Source organism: Mus caroli, unplaced genomic scaffold, assembly GCF_978045245.1.
Source record: "Mus caroli unplaced genomic scaffold, Mus_caroli_1 scaffold_9, whole genome shotgun sequence".
In the NCBI taxonomy this organism is placed as follows: Eukaryota; Metazoa; Chordata; class Mammalia; order Rodentia; family Muridae; genus Mus; species Mus caroli.
The window spans coordinates 99669469-99690933 of NW_028227264.1; the positions used below are offsets into that span (position 1 = coordinate 99669469).

Here is a 21465-nt window from a genome sequence, read left to right on the forward strand (position 1 = left end):
AGTCTGTGCAATGATCAATATAATGATTCTTGGCTATACTGTGTATATTCTGGTCTCTGTTTTCACAGATTCATCATAGCTTATTCAATCTTTAAAAGAAAAATCTCGGAAGTACATGCTTGAGAATGTTTTTCTACCAAAGCTTGACCTGGACCTAAAATAAAGCTATATATAGTCTTTTTATCCCTCTTTTTAAAAAACCTATATATTTCACAGTGTAGATATTTAATACATCCAATGGAAGGATGCTGCCAGATCTCTCTGGCTAGCAGTCTACCATGTCCAATGTTTTCAGGATGATCTTCCAAAACAGAAAATTATGAATTGCACTCATATAACATATCAGATCTGACACATTCCACAAAGGGACTGGACCTGGTATGCATGTGTCATCTTTTCTTTTGTCTACTTATCTTTTCAAAGGACCATTTTTAGCATCTTAGATGCTCCATTCTTGTTTCCTAGATATTAACGTTTACCATTTTCATCCTCCATATTTTGCTTTTAACTCACTTAACCTGTCCCAGATTCTTAAGTTGGAAAAATGACTTTGTTGATGTTATGCTAATTTCTTTCCTTAAAGGGTGAAAAAAATGCCCTTGCACCACTGTTAACTGAGTCACACTCATTTTTGAATATTGTTTTTCTATTGTTTTTCAAAACTATGCATATGTGCATTGTTTTGTTCTTTCTTGTTTTTTTTTGTTTGTTTTTGTTTTTGTTTTTCTTAAACAAATTCTTAATTTGTAACCAGTCTGGCCTCAAATTTGCAATCAGCCTGCCTCAGCCTCTGAAGTGCTGGGGTTACAGGCCTGTGGTGCCACGCCCAGCTGTCTTGGGTATTTTAGCCCTTCCTATTTCATGTCATTATGGCTGATCTTGGATCTGTCAGTTTTTCCACTTTCTGGTTCCAGTTTTTATCCTGTTTCTTCATCCAAGCCCTGTTCTTCTCAGAGATCCATATCCTCTCTATTTGAGCTTCAATATCTCCTTGTGTTATTTATAGTAATTTTTGGAACTAAATTGTACATTTTCACTTATAACGTTTTTCTTAGAGTTAATATTAGTGCATTGGTTAGTACCCTTCAAGAAAGATTTGGGTCGTCCCTAAACCAATTTATTGTGTTTATAAATGTCATACTCTTAAGCCATAAACTCCCATATTTAGCTTTCAAATAGTTGTTTGAAGCAACTATATATCCTTTCAAGTAGAAAAATATATGTTACATTTTATGTTATTTTTGTACCTTCCATTCTGTCCTCAGTCCACCCTTCTAACCTGGCGTTAACTCTTTTCAGGAAATAGAACACCTTTAGCATTTCCTGTAATACAGATCTATTGGCAACAAATCTTTTCTTTTCTTTGAGAAATGTCTGTACTATTTGCTGCACAGAGAGGGACTTTTTACTACACAGCAAATTCTGGGTTAATAAAATTTCCTTTTATTCCTTTAAAGACACTATGGCATTTTCTTCCACAGATACTGTATCTGAAATGCAAAAATCACCATTGTATTGCTTTTCTTCCTGTACTCTATACTGGATATATTTTACTTTATGCTGTTTTTCCTCTTCCTCTTCCTCTTCCTCTTCCTCCTCCTCCTCCTCCTCCTCCTCCTCCCCTCCCCCTCCCCCTCCCCCTCCTCCTTTTCCTTCTCCTTCTTTTTTTTTTTTTGGAATTTTTGTGCAGAGATGTTCCCTCTTCATACCAAGACATATTCTTTTTTTTTTTTTTGTCTTACATTCTTACCACCTAAGTTGAACATGTATTCCATGTATTCCATCTTAGCATTTAATCTCTCTCTCTCTCTCTCTCTCTCTCTCTCTCTCTCTCTCTCTCTCTCTCTGTCTCCCTGGCTGGGGTCATATATTTCTCTAAACAATCAGTAATTTTTTTTAACCTATGTTATACATTGAGGCTGTTATATTATTAGATAGCTTCTGAATTTTGTAGCATTCTTTTAGAAGCAGTTGAGTTTTATTTGGTGAGAGGTTCATTTCCTCATAGATAAGCTTCATCTTCCTTTCCAGGATTGTTTCAAAACTTGGTGAGGGATAAGGGCACAGGGTTGGGCTATGAGGATGGGGTGGGTGGCAACTTCATTGTTAAGGTTGGGGATTCTGAGCTGTTTCTATGGTAATATGACTATTGAACACTCTGTGCGGCAGACTGTTTGCATTGCCATGAGACTATTAGTGTGTCTGCTTGCTTAGAGTTGTGTTCTTGCCAGACTTTGTTATGTGTCTCCCTGGGCATGTATAGATTATTATTTGTCTAGTAGATTAATAAAAACTCATCAAAAGGTTTGTGATGTTTCTTACATACAGTTTATTTCCACCAGTATGACTATCCAAACTTACCCAACTCAACAACCCTGAACTTCCATCTCTAGAGAGAGCAGTGAGCCTTAGTGAATGGAGTCCTGTCTTCCCAGACTAGAGAAACTAAATGTTAGAAATTAAATCACTAATGGGTCTCAGTTTGTATATTTCTTTCTACTTAGCAATTACACATTTGTTCTCTCTGTGAGCTAATTTGTGAAAATAGATGTTTCATATAATGTATTGAGAATTATAATTATGTAGTTTGAGAAGGCTACAACCACTACGATTAGAAACAAAAGAATGTCCTACTTACCAATGTGAAGAAAAACCTAAATGCAAAATCAAATACTATTTAATCCTTTACTTATTAATTTATTTTGCAAGGTGAACATCCTTTTATAGTTTTCCTCCCCTCCCTCATCCTTATTTATTTTGCCCTTTCTTCTTTCATTTGTAAAACACAGGTCTTACATATCACAGCTTGGCTGTGTATAATGTCACCCATAAGTTAGATAGCAATGCATAAAGCAATCTACTGTGGTGCTCACATTCATATCAAAGAATGTGATACCTAACAGGAATCATCATGGAAGTATCTAATGTATTGTTTCACTCATAGCATAAAGAAAAGTAAACTGGGAAAGAGTGGTCAGGAGAACTTGAGAAAAGCATCATAGTTTGTTGGGATAAGTCGTATCACCTGTGACAATCAGAGGACCAAGACTTACGAGAGATGTGAATATCTAAAGGGGAGAGATGGAATAATACACAGGCCTACTATTTATATGAATGAGATTATACTTACAGAGTAAATAGTAGAATTCTGTATTCTCAAAACACTCAAGTTTGAGAGCCTTTTAAACAGCATTGAAGTAGTATTGTGCATCATTTTCAGTACATCTTCTAGAGACCTGTTGTACATCAGGATACCTGAACACATAGTAGCATGTTGGGTGACCTTGGGCAAGTTGCTTAAGCTTTGTAAATCCTTAGTCAATTGGTGTGTAATAATTCCCTTTTCATAGGATTTCTGTGAATTTAAGAGTCAGGATTCATTTGCATGGGGCCATCCTTAATGGCTTATAAGTGTTAATCATCAACACTGAAGGCAACTGGACACTGTGGGACAATAAGATGGTGGGCCAGTGACTGAAGGGTTTGGGATCTGACTCACTTGTCTGTTTCCTAAGTGCTGAGAGAGGCATTGTTATGGAGTTATTAAAGCAGACAAATGCCCTAAAAAGGAACTCAGCAAGATGAGCACCATTTTCTGTGCTCTGGTGTTTTCCAGATGTTGATTATTATGACTCATAACAATCAGCCCATAAGCTATTTCACCCACGGACAGGTTTTAGTAATAAGGAGACACAATCCTTGCTCTAATGACCCAAAGATAAAGGATGATGCAGAGGCTGTTCAGATCAGCTCTCTTCCTCAAGCTCTTGGCAGACAATCGCTGTAGAAAGCAGGGGAGTTCTGTAATGTGCGTGGGCTTTGGTTCAAATACCCTTCATTCGGGCTCTGAGGCATCCATTTCTGGTGGAGAGTCCTGGTCGAGGTGCTGAAGTCCTCCCAAAAGATAGTGTAAGCTAGCCTTTTTTGATAAAGATGTCCTCTCTCTCTAAGCATTATTAGCATGCCCGGAAGAACTGAGGCCAGGTTTCCAAGCATGAAATAATAGAAGCAGCAATGAGCTCTGGAGAAAGACTAGCACCCCTTTTCCTCCCCCCTGTCTTTAGGGTCCCTAAATGGGAATGTTGCTGTATTTTAGACACTACAACTTGTGTTGACCAGTAGTAGTTCCAGTGTGAACAGTCCCAGTAGACAGTAGTGGCCACAGCAGGGGAATACAAACACAAATAGCCAACTTATTTATTGGTAGACTTGTGATGTACATCACACCTTTGGTCATTCTCAATCTCTTTGAGACTAAGGTAGCTATTTTGCTTTGGAGAGATAAATGAGTATTGGTTCCCAATTTGGGATGCCTAAAACATGTCTATCCTGAGGCTGTAGTATGATGTGGCAGGCCAGAGAACTGTTAATTTTGTCGTGAGGAAGCAGTTTATTGTTATGTCGGTGGATGACAATATTTCAGACAGCTCCCCACACAACCCCGGCATCTCATACTGAGCACCCATCCCTAACCATTCCCTCTAACATGCATGCGCAGGAGCTCACGAACAAATGTGATTTGGGGAGGACAGGAAATGGAGAATTAGGAAATTCTCTCCTTGGCATCCACAAGTATTGGGAGGAATAGCAGAGTCCTGTTCTCACTATAGTAGATATGATTTGTTTCTTACCTTCTAGAATAAACCTATGAGTTTTTCCCCTTATCAACATGGGGTGTACCTACACAGTGGATCTGCTCCTTGAAAGGGTGTTAGCTGCTAAGAAAGTAATTGTAAGCTCACCTGGTGACCAAATTCCTGTTACAAAGCTACTTAAAAGCAGTCCCTCTACCTTCATCCTGTTTTAATTTGTGTCCTGTAGTTGTTGGAAAGGTATAATTTCTTTGAAAGGGAATTTCAGGCTAGCAAATGCTCCAGTATTTCCAAATAGGGAAATTGTTCTTTATAAATGAGTCCTCTAGGGAAATCAGTCCTAGTCCTGCTCACTTTGGGAGAAAGACCATCGTGGGACTCATTCAGCTTCTCAAGGCAGGGCAAAACAAGGCCAGGGAAGGTATCAACAGTCAGCGCCATTTATTTTTTTAACTAAAGTGTTCTTTTGTGCCGGATGACACTGGTGGCTTTAGTCATTCTTCAGAGTAGTTTCAAACTTTTCCATGTAAAATGAAAAACAAGAGAGAGATTCCTGCTCCCCTGTGTGGACTGAGGCTGTGAGTGAGCCAAGAGCCCCGAGATTAAGGCTGCTTCAAGTGCTGTGTCTCAGGATGCTTTTAATGATTGGCTGTCTGCATCAGACTAACCCTAGCTGAATGCGGGCAGAATCCGATCCATCTTGCAAAGTTCTTATAAATTGGGGGTCAGAATGCTAAGAGCAAGACAGCTAAATAATATTAAGGTAATCGATTAGAGAAGAAAGATTTGCTTGATGGTAGAAATCTTTTCTGCTCAAATATATCAAGCCTGGATTCCGAACATGCATGAACCTTAACTGCATCAAGTCTCTTCCTGCCTGTTGGGTTTCTTCTTCTTCTTCCTCCTCTTCTTCTTCTTCATCTCCTCCTCTCCCTCCTCCTCCTCCTCCTCCTCTCCCTCCTCCTCCTCCTTCTTCTTTAAACACTTTTGTCTTTTAGAGATTATATGGACTTGCACTGCTTGCAGAAACAAAATTGAACAGAAAGCCCTGCTTCATTTTTTGTTTGTTTGTTTGTTTGTTTTGAAAACTGTAAAAGGCTGTGCACATCATTATGGAATCATTTGGGAGCAACCTCAACCTATCTGGCAGACCTCTGGAGTACAGCTGAATTCTTTACCACCATGTTCTTTGATTTGCAGGGAAAGCCGCAAAGTCCCCTGAAGACTCGGGTCTACAATGGACAGCCATGGCATTGCCGGCTCTCATTTCACTTGTAATTGGCTTTGCTTTTGGAGCCTTATACTGGAAGGTGAGCATTGTTTTTCTTTCTACCTCATCATAAACTTTATATACTTGTTATATATATATATATATATATATATATATGGCACTTTTCTTTTTCAAAAAAAATGGTTCTATTGAAGAAACAATCATTCTTACTATAACATAGGGCCTCAAAGAAATTCAAACATTAGGAAAGTGTCCACCATTGTGCATTGGAGGTGTGTCCCCTACTACAGACAAGGCACACTTCAGGGCTGGGGCCTAGTTTAATGGTCTGAATTAAATATAAAAAGAAAGAAAATATATCAAGACTCATATGCTGTGCTTAACAGCCAAACAGACGTGCCTTTCTGTGGCTGCTCTTTTGAGTGCCCTCTCTTTTGTGGTCTTACTGTTCTGTCTAAAATCCCAAAGGTGCCAAATCATGATGACTCTGCATTAATAAGTATCTTTTTAATTTGATTGCTATTTATAGAACAGCCTATGAATACTGAGCTGCCCGGGCTTTCATTGTACATACCCACAAATATTTTGATTGCTAAAAGAAAAGCACCCGTGATGGTGGCTTAGTGGCCTTTAATGGTAACAGTGTAGAGTGCTGACCTCAAGAATTGCAGCCGTCATTGGGGTTTCTACAATAGGTGTCACTCTTTTTGTTTTTCCAGAAGAAACAGTCAAGTCTTACAAGGGCAGTTGAAAATATACAGATTAATGAAGAGGATAATGAGATAAGGTATTTTGTTCTCCTAACTGTGTGCTCCAACAAGCTTGGTGTCGTCCTTTCTCATGCTGTGCCTATGCACGACTCTAACATCTTTAGGGAGGTGTTCTTTAAGGAGGTGTTCCGAGATGGGCTGTACCTCCCATTCAGTGTGTTCCAGATATGTTGTAATTTCTGGCCTTCCACTGTGTCTTCACTCTTACATCTTTACCTATGAATAGTGTCTGGGAAGGCACATTTCCCTAGGTTCCCTTTTCTATGGTGTCCTTATGTCCTTTGGAGATCACCTTTCTCACCCGTGTCTGGTGTCTCTATTATGCGTTGGCTGAGTGGCAATGATCACACTCTTTTTTTGTCTTCCGCTCTTGTGAATACATTCTCTGTCGCGTTATTTCTGAAATCTCTGTTTGCGATGCTTCTTCCTGTTCACCAACACTACATGCCTTCCCCTGGCAGCCTTCAATCTAACTTTTCACTTCATTCTGAATCTCAGATCCCTTAGTTTTCTCTAATGCATTTAGTATTTTACCTACAGCTAAATAAAACCATTATCTTAAGATGTTTTCCAACCTCCTGTAACTGACCATGATGCCTCTTTCACCATTTCCCTCCAGCTCTTTCTTTTGTACCTTCGATTATAATTTTCAGCATGGTATTTTCTCTTACTATGTCTGTCAGCACACACACTCGCACACACGCATGCATGCACATGCACACATGTGTATACACATAAACACAACATATAAGCATTTTCAGTGTAATTTTTAAAAAAGTACGTCAGCAGATAATATCCACACAAAATCACCTCTCTTCCCTCTAGGACAGGCATGAAGATAAGCTTCCTCTGTGTATGGGTCCTCCCCACCCCCAAGCCCCCTGCAATCTTTTGCTACTCTGTTTGCTGCCTTTCTAGAATAGTCTCTTACAGTGCCTGCCTCTCGCTGAGCTTTAGAATGTGCCCAGAAGCAAACGGGATGTTTCTTGTTGTTTTTCAGTATGTTGCAACAGAAAGAGAGAGAATTTCAAGAGGTGTAATTGTGGACCCATCAACATTGTTACCTTCGCACAGTGGTAAGTCTGGAAATCAAGCTACAAGAGCTCAAGAGAAGCAAAGAAAAATTTAAAGGCAGACATTTAGAAACAAACTGTGTTTTTTATGTCCTTGATAGGACTGATTGCTAAATGGTAGCTGAAATTGTTACACAGTTGAGCCCGGAGCCTCTAACTGGCAAATCTCTGGTTTTAAAAGGTGGGCAGTGTTGGTCCATATTAGTGAGTTCATTTTAGATGGGAGATGCATGAGGTATTCATCTTTGATGGCTAACTTGGAGTTAGAGGAAAACGGCAAATTAGGAATGAAAAATAAAGAAACCGTATTTTAACGCAACCAATTTTGATTAGGTATGGCTACTATCAAACAACAGGGAACCATTTGCTAGATATTTAATAAAGAGGGGGAAAAAACCCAAAGTATTTTCCCACCACTTAAAAAAACAGTCAGTGTCTTATAGCCAGAATAAAACTTTCAAGGTAAAAGGCCAGTTGGTGCTGGGCTCCTCATAAATAAACCCGATCTCGGTCCAGAATCCAGAATATACTGAGTATAAACTAAGAACAAAATCTGATGTGATTGTGTGATTTGGGGTAGGGTATACTGTGCAAGAAAGGTGAATATGGGATGCTTGGAGCTGGTGGATGCTTATTATCACTTGGCATGGTTGGAGCAGGACTGGTTAGAGCAGGCAGATGTTTGTTATCACCCACACCATCTACTTTCCTGGCTCTTAGGCACAGATGTGGTTGGTGGGACACCTGGAAAGTTATCAGCTTGATCCACTATCAGTTCAACCTTTGACTCCCTTTACCTCTAGCACCTGGTCATTACTGATTGCTGACCCTTGCCTGCTTTTTCCACAGCTGATGGCAATGCCTGCTCCTCTCCCAGGACCCTCGGTTCTTCCTACACACCTTATTTCTGATAGAGCATCTGCCGAACTGTCCTCTCCTTTCCCTCTAGGTCTCTGTCCTTTCAGCTGTCACCCTGTCCCAGATTCCAAAATTACCTCTAGACTGAATCTTCCCTGGGGTACCTGGGTCATAGTCTCTGCCTCTTGCTCTAATAACTCCTTTTGATTGGCGTAAAAGACCATTTTTAACCTGGACTTAGCATGAGGTAATAATTGCTCCACATACCTTTGGCTTTTGCCTTCAGCCATCCCCGTGACTGCCACATGCAGCAGGACTATGAGTCTCTTATCTGCTCCCATCCTAGCTTCTCTAGGCTCATCCCCAACTAACAACAGAAGTAAATTGAGTCCTTTTTATTTTCTAAAATGGTATCCTCTGAGCTGAAATTATTGTTCATTTCAGAAACCCTGTTCTCTGCCTTTCAGCCCCAGCGCAAGCCTCAAGCTTTTCTTTTCTGCATCTGCCATTTCAGTCCCTTTAGGTCAGTCATTTACATGTCACACCTTATGTGGTTAATTGCGTCTCAAAAGCTCTGATGATATCCACTCTTCTTTGGTTTGGGGATTGCATTTCAGCGATGGCATTTGCCCTGTGACTTTCAGATTATGATGGCGTGCCCAAGCCACTTGCTTAGGAAGAGTAGGATCGATGACATTCTAGAGCAAACATAATCAAATGATGTATGAATACTTCAACTCGTCTCAGAATGTGTAAGGACAGGAGCTGGGTCTGTCTGATTTGCACCTTATCCCCAGCACTGAGCTCACTCTAGTATAAAATGGACTCTAGATGAATGTTTGTTGAATGAGTGAATCAATGTGGCCAAGTCTAAGAGTGAACATTGCATAGGTAATTCTCCAAAAGAAATAAAATTTGAAGACAAAAAGAACAGTCTTTTAAAAACAAGGAAATATTGCAAAAAAAAAAAAAAAGAAGAAGAAGAAAAGAAAAAGAATTACATGATGAACTAGATACAAGAGAAGTTTCCTTTTTAAAAAACTGCTGAAGTTGCATTTGTGGGACATGAAACATGAAGATATTTATATTCCATTAAGAACTGACTTTGTCACCTAAATGATATTAATTATCTATACAGAAGGTAATGAGAACTCATGAAGTGGGTTGTATGCAGTACAGATTCAAAGAGAGAAATAAAGTAGAGATAACTTACATTAAAAGCTTCATTTGTACTGTTTCATTATAGGGAGACTGTATTCTTTATCCTCTCATGGTATTGCTCCAACAAGCTATAAAAGGGACATTGGTGTGTGCAAGACAACATTGCACAGTTATGTCCTCATTGTAACTCTGGCCCACAAAGGGAATTACTACAGAACTGGTTTTTTTTTTTTTTAAGTAAATATATTTACAAAGTTCAGAAATAAATAATGGACTTTGCAAAGGCTGCACAGTAAGAAGTTAGAGATGAGACCACTGCATCTAGAAGTAATCTAATTTTTTCACAACCCTGGATATTGATCTGGACAGCATTCCATAGGGTTGTGCTAGGTCTACCCACATGCATTCTCTCTTTGACAGGGTGGAGAAGTCACTGGCGACTGGAGAAAGGCTTGGCTCTATCATTGATAGAGGTGATGTTTACACTAGATACATCAAATGGTGGGTGATAGGATTTCATTAGCAATAGAAAGGGTTAAATACTGCACATGGTATAGACAGAGGAAGGTCTCAGAGTATAAACTGTGCTACAGAAGTTGTACAAATGGACTCCAGTGAAAGTCTGTCTTAGGGTTTCTGTTGCTGTGATGAAACACTCTGACTAAAAAGCAAGCTGGGAGGAAATGGTTTATTTGGCTTCTGCCTCCATATCACTGTTCATCATCAAAGGAAGTTGGGGCAGGAACCAGGAGGCAGGAGCTAATGCTGACATCATGGAGGGGTGCTGCTTACTGGCTTGCTCCTCATGGCTTGCTCAGTCTGCTATTTTATAGAACTCAGGACCACCAGCCCAGGGATGGCACCAGCTACAATGGACTGAGGTCTTTCCCCATCAATCACTAATTGAGAAAATGTCTTACAGGCTTATCTACAGCCTGAAGCATTTTCTTAGTTGTGCTTCTCTCCTCTTGGATGACTTTAGCCTATGTCAAGTGAACATAAAACTATCCAGTGCACAGGGCCAGTCTTGAGTGGAAGGAGTGGACATCAGTTTGAAAGCAGGTTTGAATTCAGGAAATTATAGTTTACGTCCTATTAAGTAGTGTGAAAGCCGTTTGAGGGGTTAGAAACTACTAATAATCCCATCAGGGCAGAGACAGAGGAAAAGTCATCAGATACCAGTGAGAGCAGAGGAATAGAGGTTTGAACTGGACATAGAGGTTAGACCCAGGAGAATTTTCTTCTATTAAGATGGGAGTGAATGGGAACTTGGGTCAGGGCCATGGCAATGAAAAAGATGGACCACTTTTAGAAACATTGCAGTAGAAGAATCAGCCAGTCTTTACTGGTAGACTGTGTAGCTTTATGAATCTCAGAGATGATTTGGAATTTAAGAAAGAAAGGATAATGGTGTTATTAAAAGAAATGGGATATCTGGAGTCAAGAGAGGGAGCTGTTGATAAATATTGATAGTTCTGAGAAGATACCACATGTTGTGACAACAAAGTATGGAGATAACCTTGGGCTGGAACAGTAGACTAGGATTTGAGAGTCATCTACACAGAATCCTATTTGAGACCTTGGGGGGGGGGGGGAACTGTTTTCTCAAAGAGAAGGCTCAGGCTGGCTGATGGAAAATAAAATGTATTTTTACATTCATTTAGTTACTTTCAGTTATCTTTCCATGGTAGGTGAAAATAAGTTATTATAATTTCAAAAATATTTAACCAGATACATATATTTAATAATTTCAATCTATATAATTTTAAGTGTTTCTGAAGTTACAATATGTAACACATATTTTTATTGTGTAAACACACATATATACATTATAATTTATATATATTATACATTGTAATTTATACATACACAAACATACATATAAGTAGAAAGTTGTAAAGAAGACTGAAAACAGAGCAAAATATAAATTTTCCTGTAGATCTGAGCTACAATGGGAGAAATAGGTCTGCAAATTAGTAGGAGGACAATTTTAAGCTAAGCCTGGACATTTAGAGCACCGGCTTTGAAATGGTAGATAAATAGTCATGGAGGCCCTGATTGCTTGACTAGATACCTTTTAAGTCTTGTTGGTGAGCTTTCTTTCATTCCTGCTTTATAAAGCCAGAGGACTAGAAAAGGTTAGCGGAGTCCTGAGTTCAAGCCTTGGCTCTTCAACTAGCTGTAGTACACCAGATGATTTGGAATCTTTTAACTTCTCTATTTTCACAGGAAGACAGAGCATGTTTTGATCTTTCAGTCTGGGTACCACACTTACTGTAGTTATTATCATATAAGACCATATAATAGTCTAGCTGTGAGGCGAGTTAACTTACCTTGATTTGTGGACTTGCTCTGTTTGTATAACAAAATCACTCAATGATTTGTTTGTAAGAAGTGACATCTCAGTGTATGAGATAGCAGCACTCATTCTGTTCATTTCGTGAAAGTGTTACAAAATCCAAACTACCATTCTAAAGAAACGTAGCTTTGCACCACGGAAAACTTGCTGCCGGCCTTCAATTTCATTTTCTTTGCTTTAGTGACTCAAGAACAAAAATCCAAAATAGATTTCCAATCCTGTTTCTCTATGTGTAATTAACTCTGGAATTTCAAATTACACATAGCTTCCTCTTTTCCCATGGTTCCGATCTGCTTGCCTTACCATGCTGTATTTTTAAAACGTCGATTTCTGAAATTTCCTTTTCATCTCTCCTCATTTATCCATATGGGTTTAGCTTTGCTTTCCTAAATTACCGGGAATTCCGCAGAACTATCTGAGCATTCAGCGGTTGAACACCAGCACGGAAAAACTAAAACAAAGTATGGCTTTCGTGTTCTACCAAGTACAATAAGCTATGTGGAGACCAAACGAATTCCTCAGTGCTCGGTGCCAGGATTTCAGTTGTTCTTCCTTGGATTAGAAATACTCTGGTGTCCTTGGCTGAGAGAAGTGACCGTTTAGAGCCTAGCTCGGGCAGCCAGGATACCGGAGCTTCTCAGTGATGAGGCTGGTGGTCTCGAACCCACCTCTCCACCTGCCGCAGATATATCTCCTGCGCCACTCCATCTGGCTCCCCTCTCTGTGCTTTGCAGACACTACCTTGGGCTGCAAACCCTCTTTGTTCACCATGTCTCTACTGCTCCATGCTAGAGAACTTCAAAGTTACATAGATTGTTCACTTTCCTGTCACACACTGAGATAAGTGGTGTTTTGGGGGCATGAAAGCTGAAGGGTACTATTTTATTCATTTTTTCCCTGTGCATGTGTGCTCATGTGCGTGTATGCCTGTTGAGACAAGAGAACAGTTTTGTCAGTTCCCGGGTGCCATCATCCATCTTACTTTGTGAGACATCTTTTAGCAGCTTGGAGCTTACCAACACATCTGGGCTGGCTGACCAGTGATCCTTGGAGATCTGTCTGTTTCTGTCTCTGTAGTGTTAGGATTATAAGTACATGCTACAACATCTAGATTTTTTTTCCCAATTTAAACGTTATTATTAGCTTACATAAAAACTGGGTTTCAGTATGGCTGTGTGTGTGTATGTATCATTTCTCCTACCTTCCTGTAGTTTACAGCTGTTTGGTTTTTTTATCAAAAGAAAGCTACTATTTTTTTGTATAGTGATACCTTGTATTTTTATAGCCCATCAAGAAATATGTTATATACCCAAGTTGGATATGCTTACCTTGTAACCCTGCCCTCTGCCCCGCCCATCATCTCTTCCTCTCGCTTCTCTTTTGGGTCCACTTCTCCACTCCAAACCATATCCTTCCTCATCACCTGTTTTCACCTTCTCTTGCTTTCCTTTGCAGAGTCTCAGGTTTTACCTGCATTTACTCTTGTGTGTTTGTGTGTGTGTGTGTGTGTGTGTGTGTATACACATTACATGATAGGATCAGCATATAAGAAACCACATGTTTTGGTTTTTGGGTTTTTTTTTTTTTGTTTGTTTGTTTGTTTTTCTGAGTTTGGGTCACCTCACTTAGTATTATACAGTTTTGATTCAAGCATTTTCCGGCCAATTTATCTTAATTTCCCCTCTCTTTATGGCTGCCTAAAATTCTATTGTGTATATGTACCACATTTCATTATCTACCCACCTGCCAGTGGACACGCAGGCTGGCTCCATTTTCTTGCTCTCGTGAATAGATAAACAGTGAAATGTATCCATTCCTATGTTCAAGAAATACTTGCTGTGCGTAGATTATACTGCAGGCCAGGCCCTGTTCTAAGAATTGTGCTGTGACAATGCGAATAGATCTGGTTGTATGGAAGTTATTTTCTAATGAGAAGAAATAGGCAGCAGACTGTACAGAAGATCATTTGCAATAATGTCTTCCCGAGGAGACACTGGCTAATCAGCCCAGCTGACTACAAAGCCCTCCCCACTTCTTTAAGACTAAGTAGAACACACATTATTAACTTGCTTTCTCGTTCTGGGTTTTTACATGAATTTAACTCCTGGGGGGAAAAGGGAGTTAGAAAGACACATTTTAATCCCTCTCCTTTTTCTTCCTCTCTAGGCTGGTAACAGTTCATGTTTGCTTCATAAATGAAGCAGCCTTAAACAAATTCCTATTCTGTCTCAAGTGACAGACCTCATCCTTACCTATCCTTGCTCCCCGTGACCTTGTGTGGATGATTCAGATGTTGGAGCAGAGTCCTTCGCTGTGAAACCTGCACTGAATTATCATCTGTAAAGAAGAACCTGCACGGAGCAGGACTCTGGAGGTTTGGCAAGTGATGATAGGGACAAGAACATGTGTCCAGTCTACTTGCACCGTTTGCATGGCTTGGGAAATGTCTGAGTGCTGAAAACCCATCCAGCTTTGTTCTTCAGTCACAACCTGCAGCCTGTCATTAATTATGGTCTCTGCAGGTAGATTTCAGCCTGGATAGTGGGGAGAATTTTTTTTTTCACAAAGGGATGTAGAAAACAATTTAAAAAACAAAACAAAACAATAACTCCGTAGCATCAGCCACTGTATGGAGTTGAAAGCCATGGGGAGTATTTTTTTTTTCTTTTGAGCAGGCTCATTCGCTCTGTAGTTAATGATGAACGAGAGCAGCCTAAATGTAAGCTCTTCCTGACAGAAGTCATGGTGCACCGTATCCTACTAGAGAAATGGACATGGGTAGCTAGTTCTATCCATGCGGTGGAGCCCATGCTGAACTGCAGTATAACACCATGGCTTATGGAAGACTCTCCAGAAAAGTCCTTACGGGAGAAAATTGTCAACGTGGACCAGTGGAAGAACATGCCAAGGAAGACATTTGGCCCATTGTGAAGCCGATCTTTTCCCTTGACAGTCACTCTAGCGTGTGTAAATCGTGTTTGCAATAGTATAATGTGACATGTTTATGTTTTGAAACTACTGCAGAGGTATGAAAACAGATATGGGAGAAAATGCTGAATGTGTAAGGGTCTCCCCACCCCCCTTTTATTTTAAATCCTGATGGGAGAGAATAAGAATGGATGGTGGTATTTAGTACCTAAGATTAGAAATGGACACTTTATTCTAATAAGAGAGTTGCAAACTAAGTCACTCATATTCTAAAAGAAAGCAAGGACTCAGAAAACATTAGTTATTTGCAGTATAACCGTTATCTCTTTAAGCATAGCCACTTATTTAAATCAGGCACTCTGTATTCATTAAGGTTTATGAAATGAAATAAAAAGAGAGAGCTTTATGTAGCTGTGCATGTCAGTTTGCTATTTAAAACGTGTGACAGCATTTCTCATATTAGACAGAAATTGGCAGTGATTCCACAATGAGCATCGCGCTTTCAAACCAGAATTTAGAGGATGTGCTGTAGATGCCCCCCAATAGAAATATGTTGAAAGCAATTGGCTAGAATCAAAGTATGACCTTTTCTTCTGCCTTTATTTCTGGTGAAGGTTCTCTTCACCTACTGTAGACATACAAAATTTAAAGCTTTTCACACTAACTCAATTCTTGTAGTAATTTTATTTGCCCTGTGCTAAAACCTTAAGCCAACCCTTTTCAATGTAATTACACAAAAGTGCACAGAAACCTAACTGCTACCTTCTACTCTGTCTTGAGGCTGCATGGAAAGTTCTAGCTTACATGCCAAGCTTGTCCAAGTACGACCCCAGTCCATGGTGGCTGCTCTTCTTTGTACCAAAGAGTTCAAGATGGTCTCTGTAGTTCCTTCTCTAGTGCTCTGAGGTTCCTCCAATGCTATCAGGCCTGCAATATGAAGCCCAGTGCATCGAGACACTGGATTTGCTTGTGCAGGCCCTCAGACATTCCAGAATACAACTGGTTAGTAACCAATTAGAAATCAGCTTAGTTACTGAAAGGACCTATACTGTTGTTTGGCATTGACTGCTTAGAAACTTATAATAGCTGTAGGTTAACATGAGTCATAGGTGTAGCTGTATATAGATTGAGCCTAGTGTTCCTTCTCAGTTTTGTGACTTGATTTATTTATCTGGTAATTTCATTTTGCTTAGGCTTATGAAAATACTATTTACTGAGCTCGAGAGTACAATAAATATACGTTTGTTCTCAAAGTTAGCAGTTGGATTTTAACACTCAAAAACGCAGTCTTAAAATCAGGAGAGCTAAATAAACAAATTTAACAAATTATAATCCCTGACATGGTAGAAGGTGGAAGATGTGTCCTGCTCATTAAACATGTCGGTTCATTGAGAGTAACATAGACTGCCAATTTTTTTTTTTTTAGATACTAAGGTTCAATAAAATGCATGAACAATAGGAAAATGCTGAACATGATTTTGAATGCTAGCTGCTTGGATGCTAACTACGGCATATCTGCTTTCAGATTAAAAATATGTATCTTTGCATAGCTTATTCCATGTATGTTCTGAAAATTTGTCTTAAATTATGAAGACCCCAAGCCAAGAAGATAAAGTATAAAATCGTCCTTTAAATTGACCATTTTTTTCTGAGTGTTCTCTTTTTGCAATGTGTAAGATTTGAAGTTTTAATGAAAATGATCTGAGAAATCTGCAGAGTATAAATTGTATTGAAAGCCTTGTACCTTCTTGGAAGAAACCAAGCCTATAACAAGACTATTTGTGTGATCAGTGGGTAGCGTTAGCGCCGTCCTGGTTTTTGTATTGTTATCTAACATGCTTAACACACTGCCATGTCTTAATGAATCAGAGAAGAATTGAAGCTTTCAATTAAGATAATAATAATAATAATAATAATAAAATCCTAAATTGTACTACAAAAAGCAATGCATATGATAAAAAAAAATGGAAACACGTAAAAGTATGTATCCACAATGAAGTATGTGCTTTTAGTTAAGAATTAAACACACTTTGGTGAACTTTCACGCTCTTTGAAAAAAAATAAAATCAGTGCTGCATAGTTTGGTAATTTGATTCAATCGAAGTTATAAATGAATGGAAAAATCTGTTGTGGAATCTTTGATGGTTTCCACTGCCTCTAACCATAGGTTTTGATTTTGTGATTTTTTAATTCTGATAATGGAATCTTAGCTATTCTGTATGCATTGTTGAAGACATAATGTTTTTCAAAGTAGGCAGTTAGGTGTAGTTGGGTGAACATTGAGAAAGGTAGCCAGGAGTTTGTTCTACTTTGCCACAAACGGATATAATGTCCCCGCTCTCTTTGGATCTCAGTGTTGTGTTTGTGTATAGATAGGTCAGAGATCAGTCTTCAGGAGTGAGCCCTTATGCCACACAATTAATAAAGCAAAGAAAAACAGCAAAAAGAATCCTAAGCAAATTACCCAGCTCTGGCTTCTGAACAATAGGTTAGACAATGAGAAGTCCTGGCTGTTTTAGTTTCTAATGTAAATAGGGTCCCTTAGTAAAAGTGAATTCAGTCTTACGTAGGATGGATTGGATAACTACACATGAGATGGCTTTTACTTTTGCTTAAACAAGCGTTTGGGATCATCTCTGAGGAATGAAAATCGGTTGTGCATTTTCATCAGGAAAAGATACAAGATGTGTATAACATTTGGAAATGTGTCCGAGGATGAATGGAAATGTTCTCATTTTTTTGAAAGCTAAGAACAACAACAAAAAAAGAAATGTAGGGTGCTACTAAGGATCGTGGATGCCAAGAGATATTTTAAAGCCAATTTGTAAAAACGATAACCCGTAAATTCTGTTTAAAATTAGAAAAGTAGGACAAGAATTTTGAAGTAAGCCAGTTTATCTTTAGAATGATATTGTGAAATTGGCTTTAAATATAACCATTCCGATCAAAATGTATTTATGGAGTCTGATTACATAGCCCTTGTTACTGTCATTCCACACAGGCTAAAAAGGCCTCTGTAAGGATAAAATGACAGTATCTCTTTCCTAACTGGTGTGGGCTTAGGAGTGATCCACACTAAGGTGAATATTTATGATCCTGGAATGTTTGTAAGCATTGTAAATGCACAACTGCCATCTCCAAATATTTTCTTATAAGACTGTTTTTAGAAGAAGAAAATTGTTTAAAACAAACAAAAGCTATTGTATTTTCATTTACTCAATTTCTAGGCTAAAAGAGTTCACTGAATAAAATTTTCCAATCAAAATTCCTATAGTCTTATTCTCCAGTAGTCTAGGCATTCCTATGTGATTATTGTGTCTCTCTACCACTGTTTTTTTGAGTCAATGGACTTGAGAAGTATTCTGACATTTATATGGCTTCACAGATATATTGCTAGTTCAGTCATAGATTGGAGTTTGCATATTGTAATGTAAGTGTATGTCCAACACTATTCTAAATAGTTTATGACTGAAGTTTAATTAAATAAAAGGTTGTAAAATGTGATGTGTATGTGTATATACTGTATGTGTACTTTTTAAAATAGGTATATGTCCTGACCCTTTTGATACAGGTTTGAATTTGAAATTACATTATATAAACATATACTTTATTGTTCTAAATAAAGAATTTTATGCACCATCATAAATCTGCCCTCTCATTTGATACCTTAAAGTTATTACATTATTAATAATGTGGATTAGCATTTACTAAGTTAAAATTCATTTTCATGTGAACCCTTGTCACCAAGAAGCATTTCTTAGAAATGTAGATTCAGGAGCTAGAGAGGTGGCTCACCAGTTAAGAGCACTGACTACTTTTCCAGAAGACCTGAGTTCAGTTCCCAGCAACCACATGGTGGTTCACAACCATCCGTAAGGGGATCTGATGCTCTCTTCTGGTGTGTCTGAAGACAGTGACAGTGTACTCACATGTGTGAAACAAATAAATCTTAAAAAGAAAAAAAAAAGAAATGTAGATGCAAAAGGATAAGAAATTGTTTTAATTCAGCAAATAATTTTTAAAACAGTAGATAAAGGTAATCAAGATGAAACAATGAAAAACTTTCAAGAGTTTTATAACCTAAGTTAGGAATAGAAATGAAACAGTCATATTGAAGTAAGCAGACACTAAACTGGAGTCCAGTTAACATGCTTATGACATGCATAAGAAATGAATGAAGCAGGGACATTCTTGAAAAAGTTGGTTTTGGAGTTAAAACTTACAAGGCTCAGACATTTTCATACACCAAAGCAAGAAGTGTAAAAGTCTCCTGGATTTTTTCCAGCTAGTCAAATAAGCATGTCCTTAGCATATATTATACAAAATATGTATACATATGTATACAAAAGATATACAGAGAGATGAGATCTTTGGATGGGACAACAGGTAATGAGGACACATTCTTAGTGCCTACATGCATTTGCGTTTTTTGAGAAAAATCATTGGCTTATTAAACTCACTGTGGTGTCTGTGGTTTGGGCAGTATATAAACATCTTACTCAGTCTTTGGCTAGTACTGTCTAGAGTTTATACGATGATTAATCTTTTTGTCAGTTTGTGTGGAGATACAGTTGCCTAGGAAAATTACCACGGTGTGTCTCTAAGGACTTTTCAAGACAGTTTTAACTGATGTTAGGAGACTCACCTTGAATATGACGTGAGCTGCACCATCTCATTCACGGGCACCTCAGCCTAAATAAAAAGTTAGGTGGAGAGCTGGCATGTATCCCAACTGAGGAGACTGGGAACGGCCACTTCACACTCCTGGGGAGCCTTGGTAAACCCTGCCTAAGTCACAGCTGCAAAAGTTCCTAATGCAAGATAGTGATACTAAAAGGATGTGTCTTCATGGCAAACATGGCCAAGTGGTCCTTAGGCTTTCTTACCTGATTTGTGGAAGGATATGGAGTGATGGGCTGCAGAAGCCTAAACTGTGCTGGAAGCTGAGTTTAGTGGACCAATCAGATGAGAGTTTGGAATGCCCGAGGTCTGAGAGAGAACTACAGCCTAGTCCATGAGGTTTCAGAGAAGAACAAGTAGAAATGGGGCTCTGTTATTTTCTGACAAAGAGTCTTGCTGCTTTCTGCTGGTGTCCTGAGAATTTAAGAGGCTGAATTCAAGAATGGAAGAAATCATTTAGCAAGGGAAGTTTTTAGACCACATAGGATCCAGGCTGTGACATGGTTACTTGTTATTGTTTTTAGAGCTACAGTGAAAGAATTTCCAGAAAGACGTGAAAAAACATTCAATTTGCTAAGGAAAAGGGTGTAAAAGAACTCAAAGATTCTAATAGGGTAGGAATAGATAAATATATTAAAGAGAAATCATACACTCTAATAGGAAAGGTATCCTGGGGTGCCAGGGGAGAGCAAACGCCAGGCTCCAACTTGTGAATATGTGAATTCATTTGAATTGGAAAGGAGAGTGTTTGTCTGAGGTTGCCACTGAAAGGTTTCCCTGCATGCAAGCAAAAAGACTGCCAAGGCAACTCTCATGCCTCCTTGAGTCACCTACACACAGAGTGGTCACTACAGTTATGTGGAAGGAGGTGAGACCACATCTAAAAAGGGCAGCAAAACTTGGTAGTGTCATCAAGTGGTGCTGGTTTGGCAGGAACCCAATCGGCAAAAAGTCTGACATCATTATGTCCTCCAACAAAGTTCCAGAATGTTCCTGGTACCACACGGTACATGGCAGTATCAGGCACATGGAGCCCCCAGATTTTGTGTTTGCCTTACAGAGTCTGGTATTGCTTGGAAGCCCAACCTTTGCTTGTGAAACAGTCACTTCTTCTTGGGATGGGAAATTTCACTGTTTTGTTATGTTGGAAACATGTAAGTTCTGTCTTGGTTTTAAAAGGGCTCATAATTAAGACTGTCTTGAATCTTAGATTAGACTTTGGACTTTGAGTTATCGAACACTATTGATGCTGTTAAGATTCTGCGGATTTTGAGGAATGGACTAAACACATTGTCAATATGTTTAGATTTAAAATCAACTAGGAGATATAACTCAGGATATGTCTACAGAGGTGTTTTCAGGAAGATCTAACTAAGCTGAGAAGACCAACTCGGTCTTAGCTCTTGGTCTTGATCTTGGTGGGCAGCACCATTCCATGGGCTGCAGGCCCAGAGTTGAGAAGGGAAACTGAGTACTTGCATTTTTGGCACTGACTAATGGCAAAGGTAACTAATTCAGACAACATCTTACAGCTGGATGATACCACACTTACACACCTCCCATTTCCTTCCTACTAATAATAACCTAAATGGCTGTAACAGTCACACTATTCTCATTGCCAAAACCCAAACAGCAATATGGCTCACCAATCATTTTATCTATCACATAATGTTTAAGGGAGTTAATATGCTAATTGTCTTCTGTGACAGAAATAACAAGAGAGATGACCATGAGTCCATATTCCACCACATATTTCAAAGTTAGTAAAATTACCTCTGTAACTGAAACAAACGTTCACTAAGTAGGTTTCATC

At 38.9% G+C, this 21465-nt stretch overlaps 1 protein-coding gene across 2 annotated transcripts in view; it reads left to right on the forward strand.

Annotated features, from left to right (window-relative positions):
- Positions 1–18605, forward strand: part of Kitlg (KIT ligand) — an 86268-nt gene extending 67663 nt beyond the window's left edge. For both annotated transcript variants that reach the window (XM_021173850.2, XM_021173851.2), the window contains 4 exons: positions 5793–5902; positions 6543–6610; positions 7594–7669; positions 14211–18605. In XM_021173850.2, coding sequence (XP_021029509.1) covers positions 5793–5902; positions 6543–6610; positions 7594–7633 — 218 coding nt within the window. In that variant the 3' untranslated portion in view covers positions 7634–7669; positions 14211–18605. The remainder of the gene's footprint in view (positions 1–5792; positions 5903–6542; positions 6611–7593; positions 7670–14210) is intronic.
- Positions 18606–21465: the final 2860 nt, after the last annotated feature.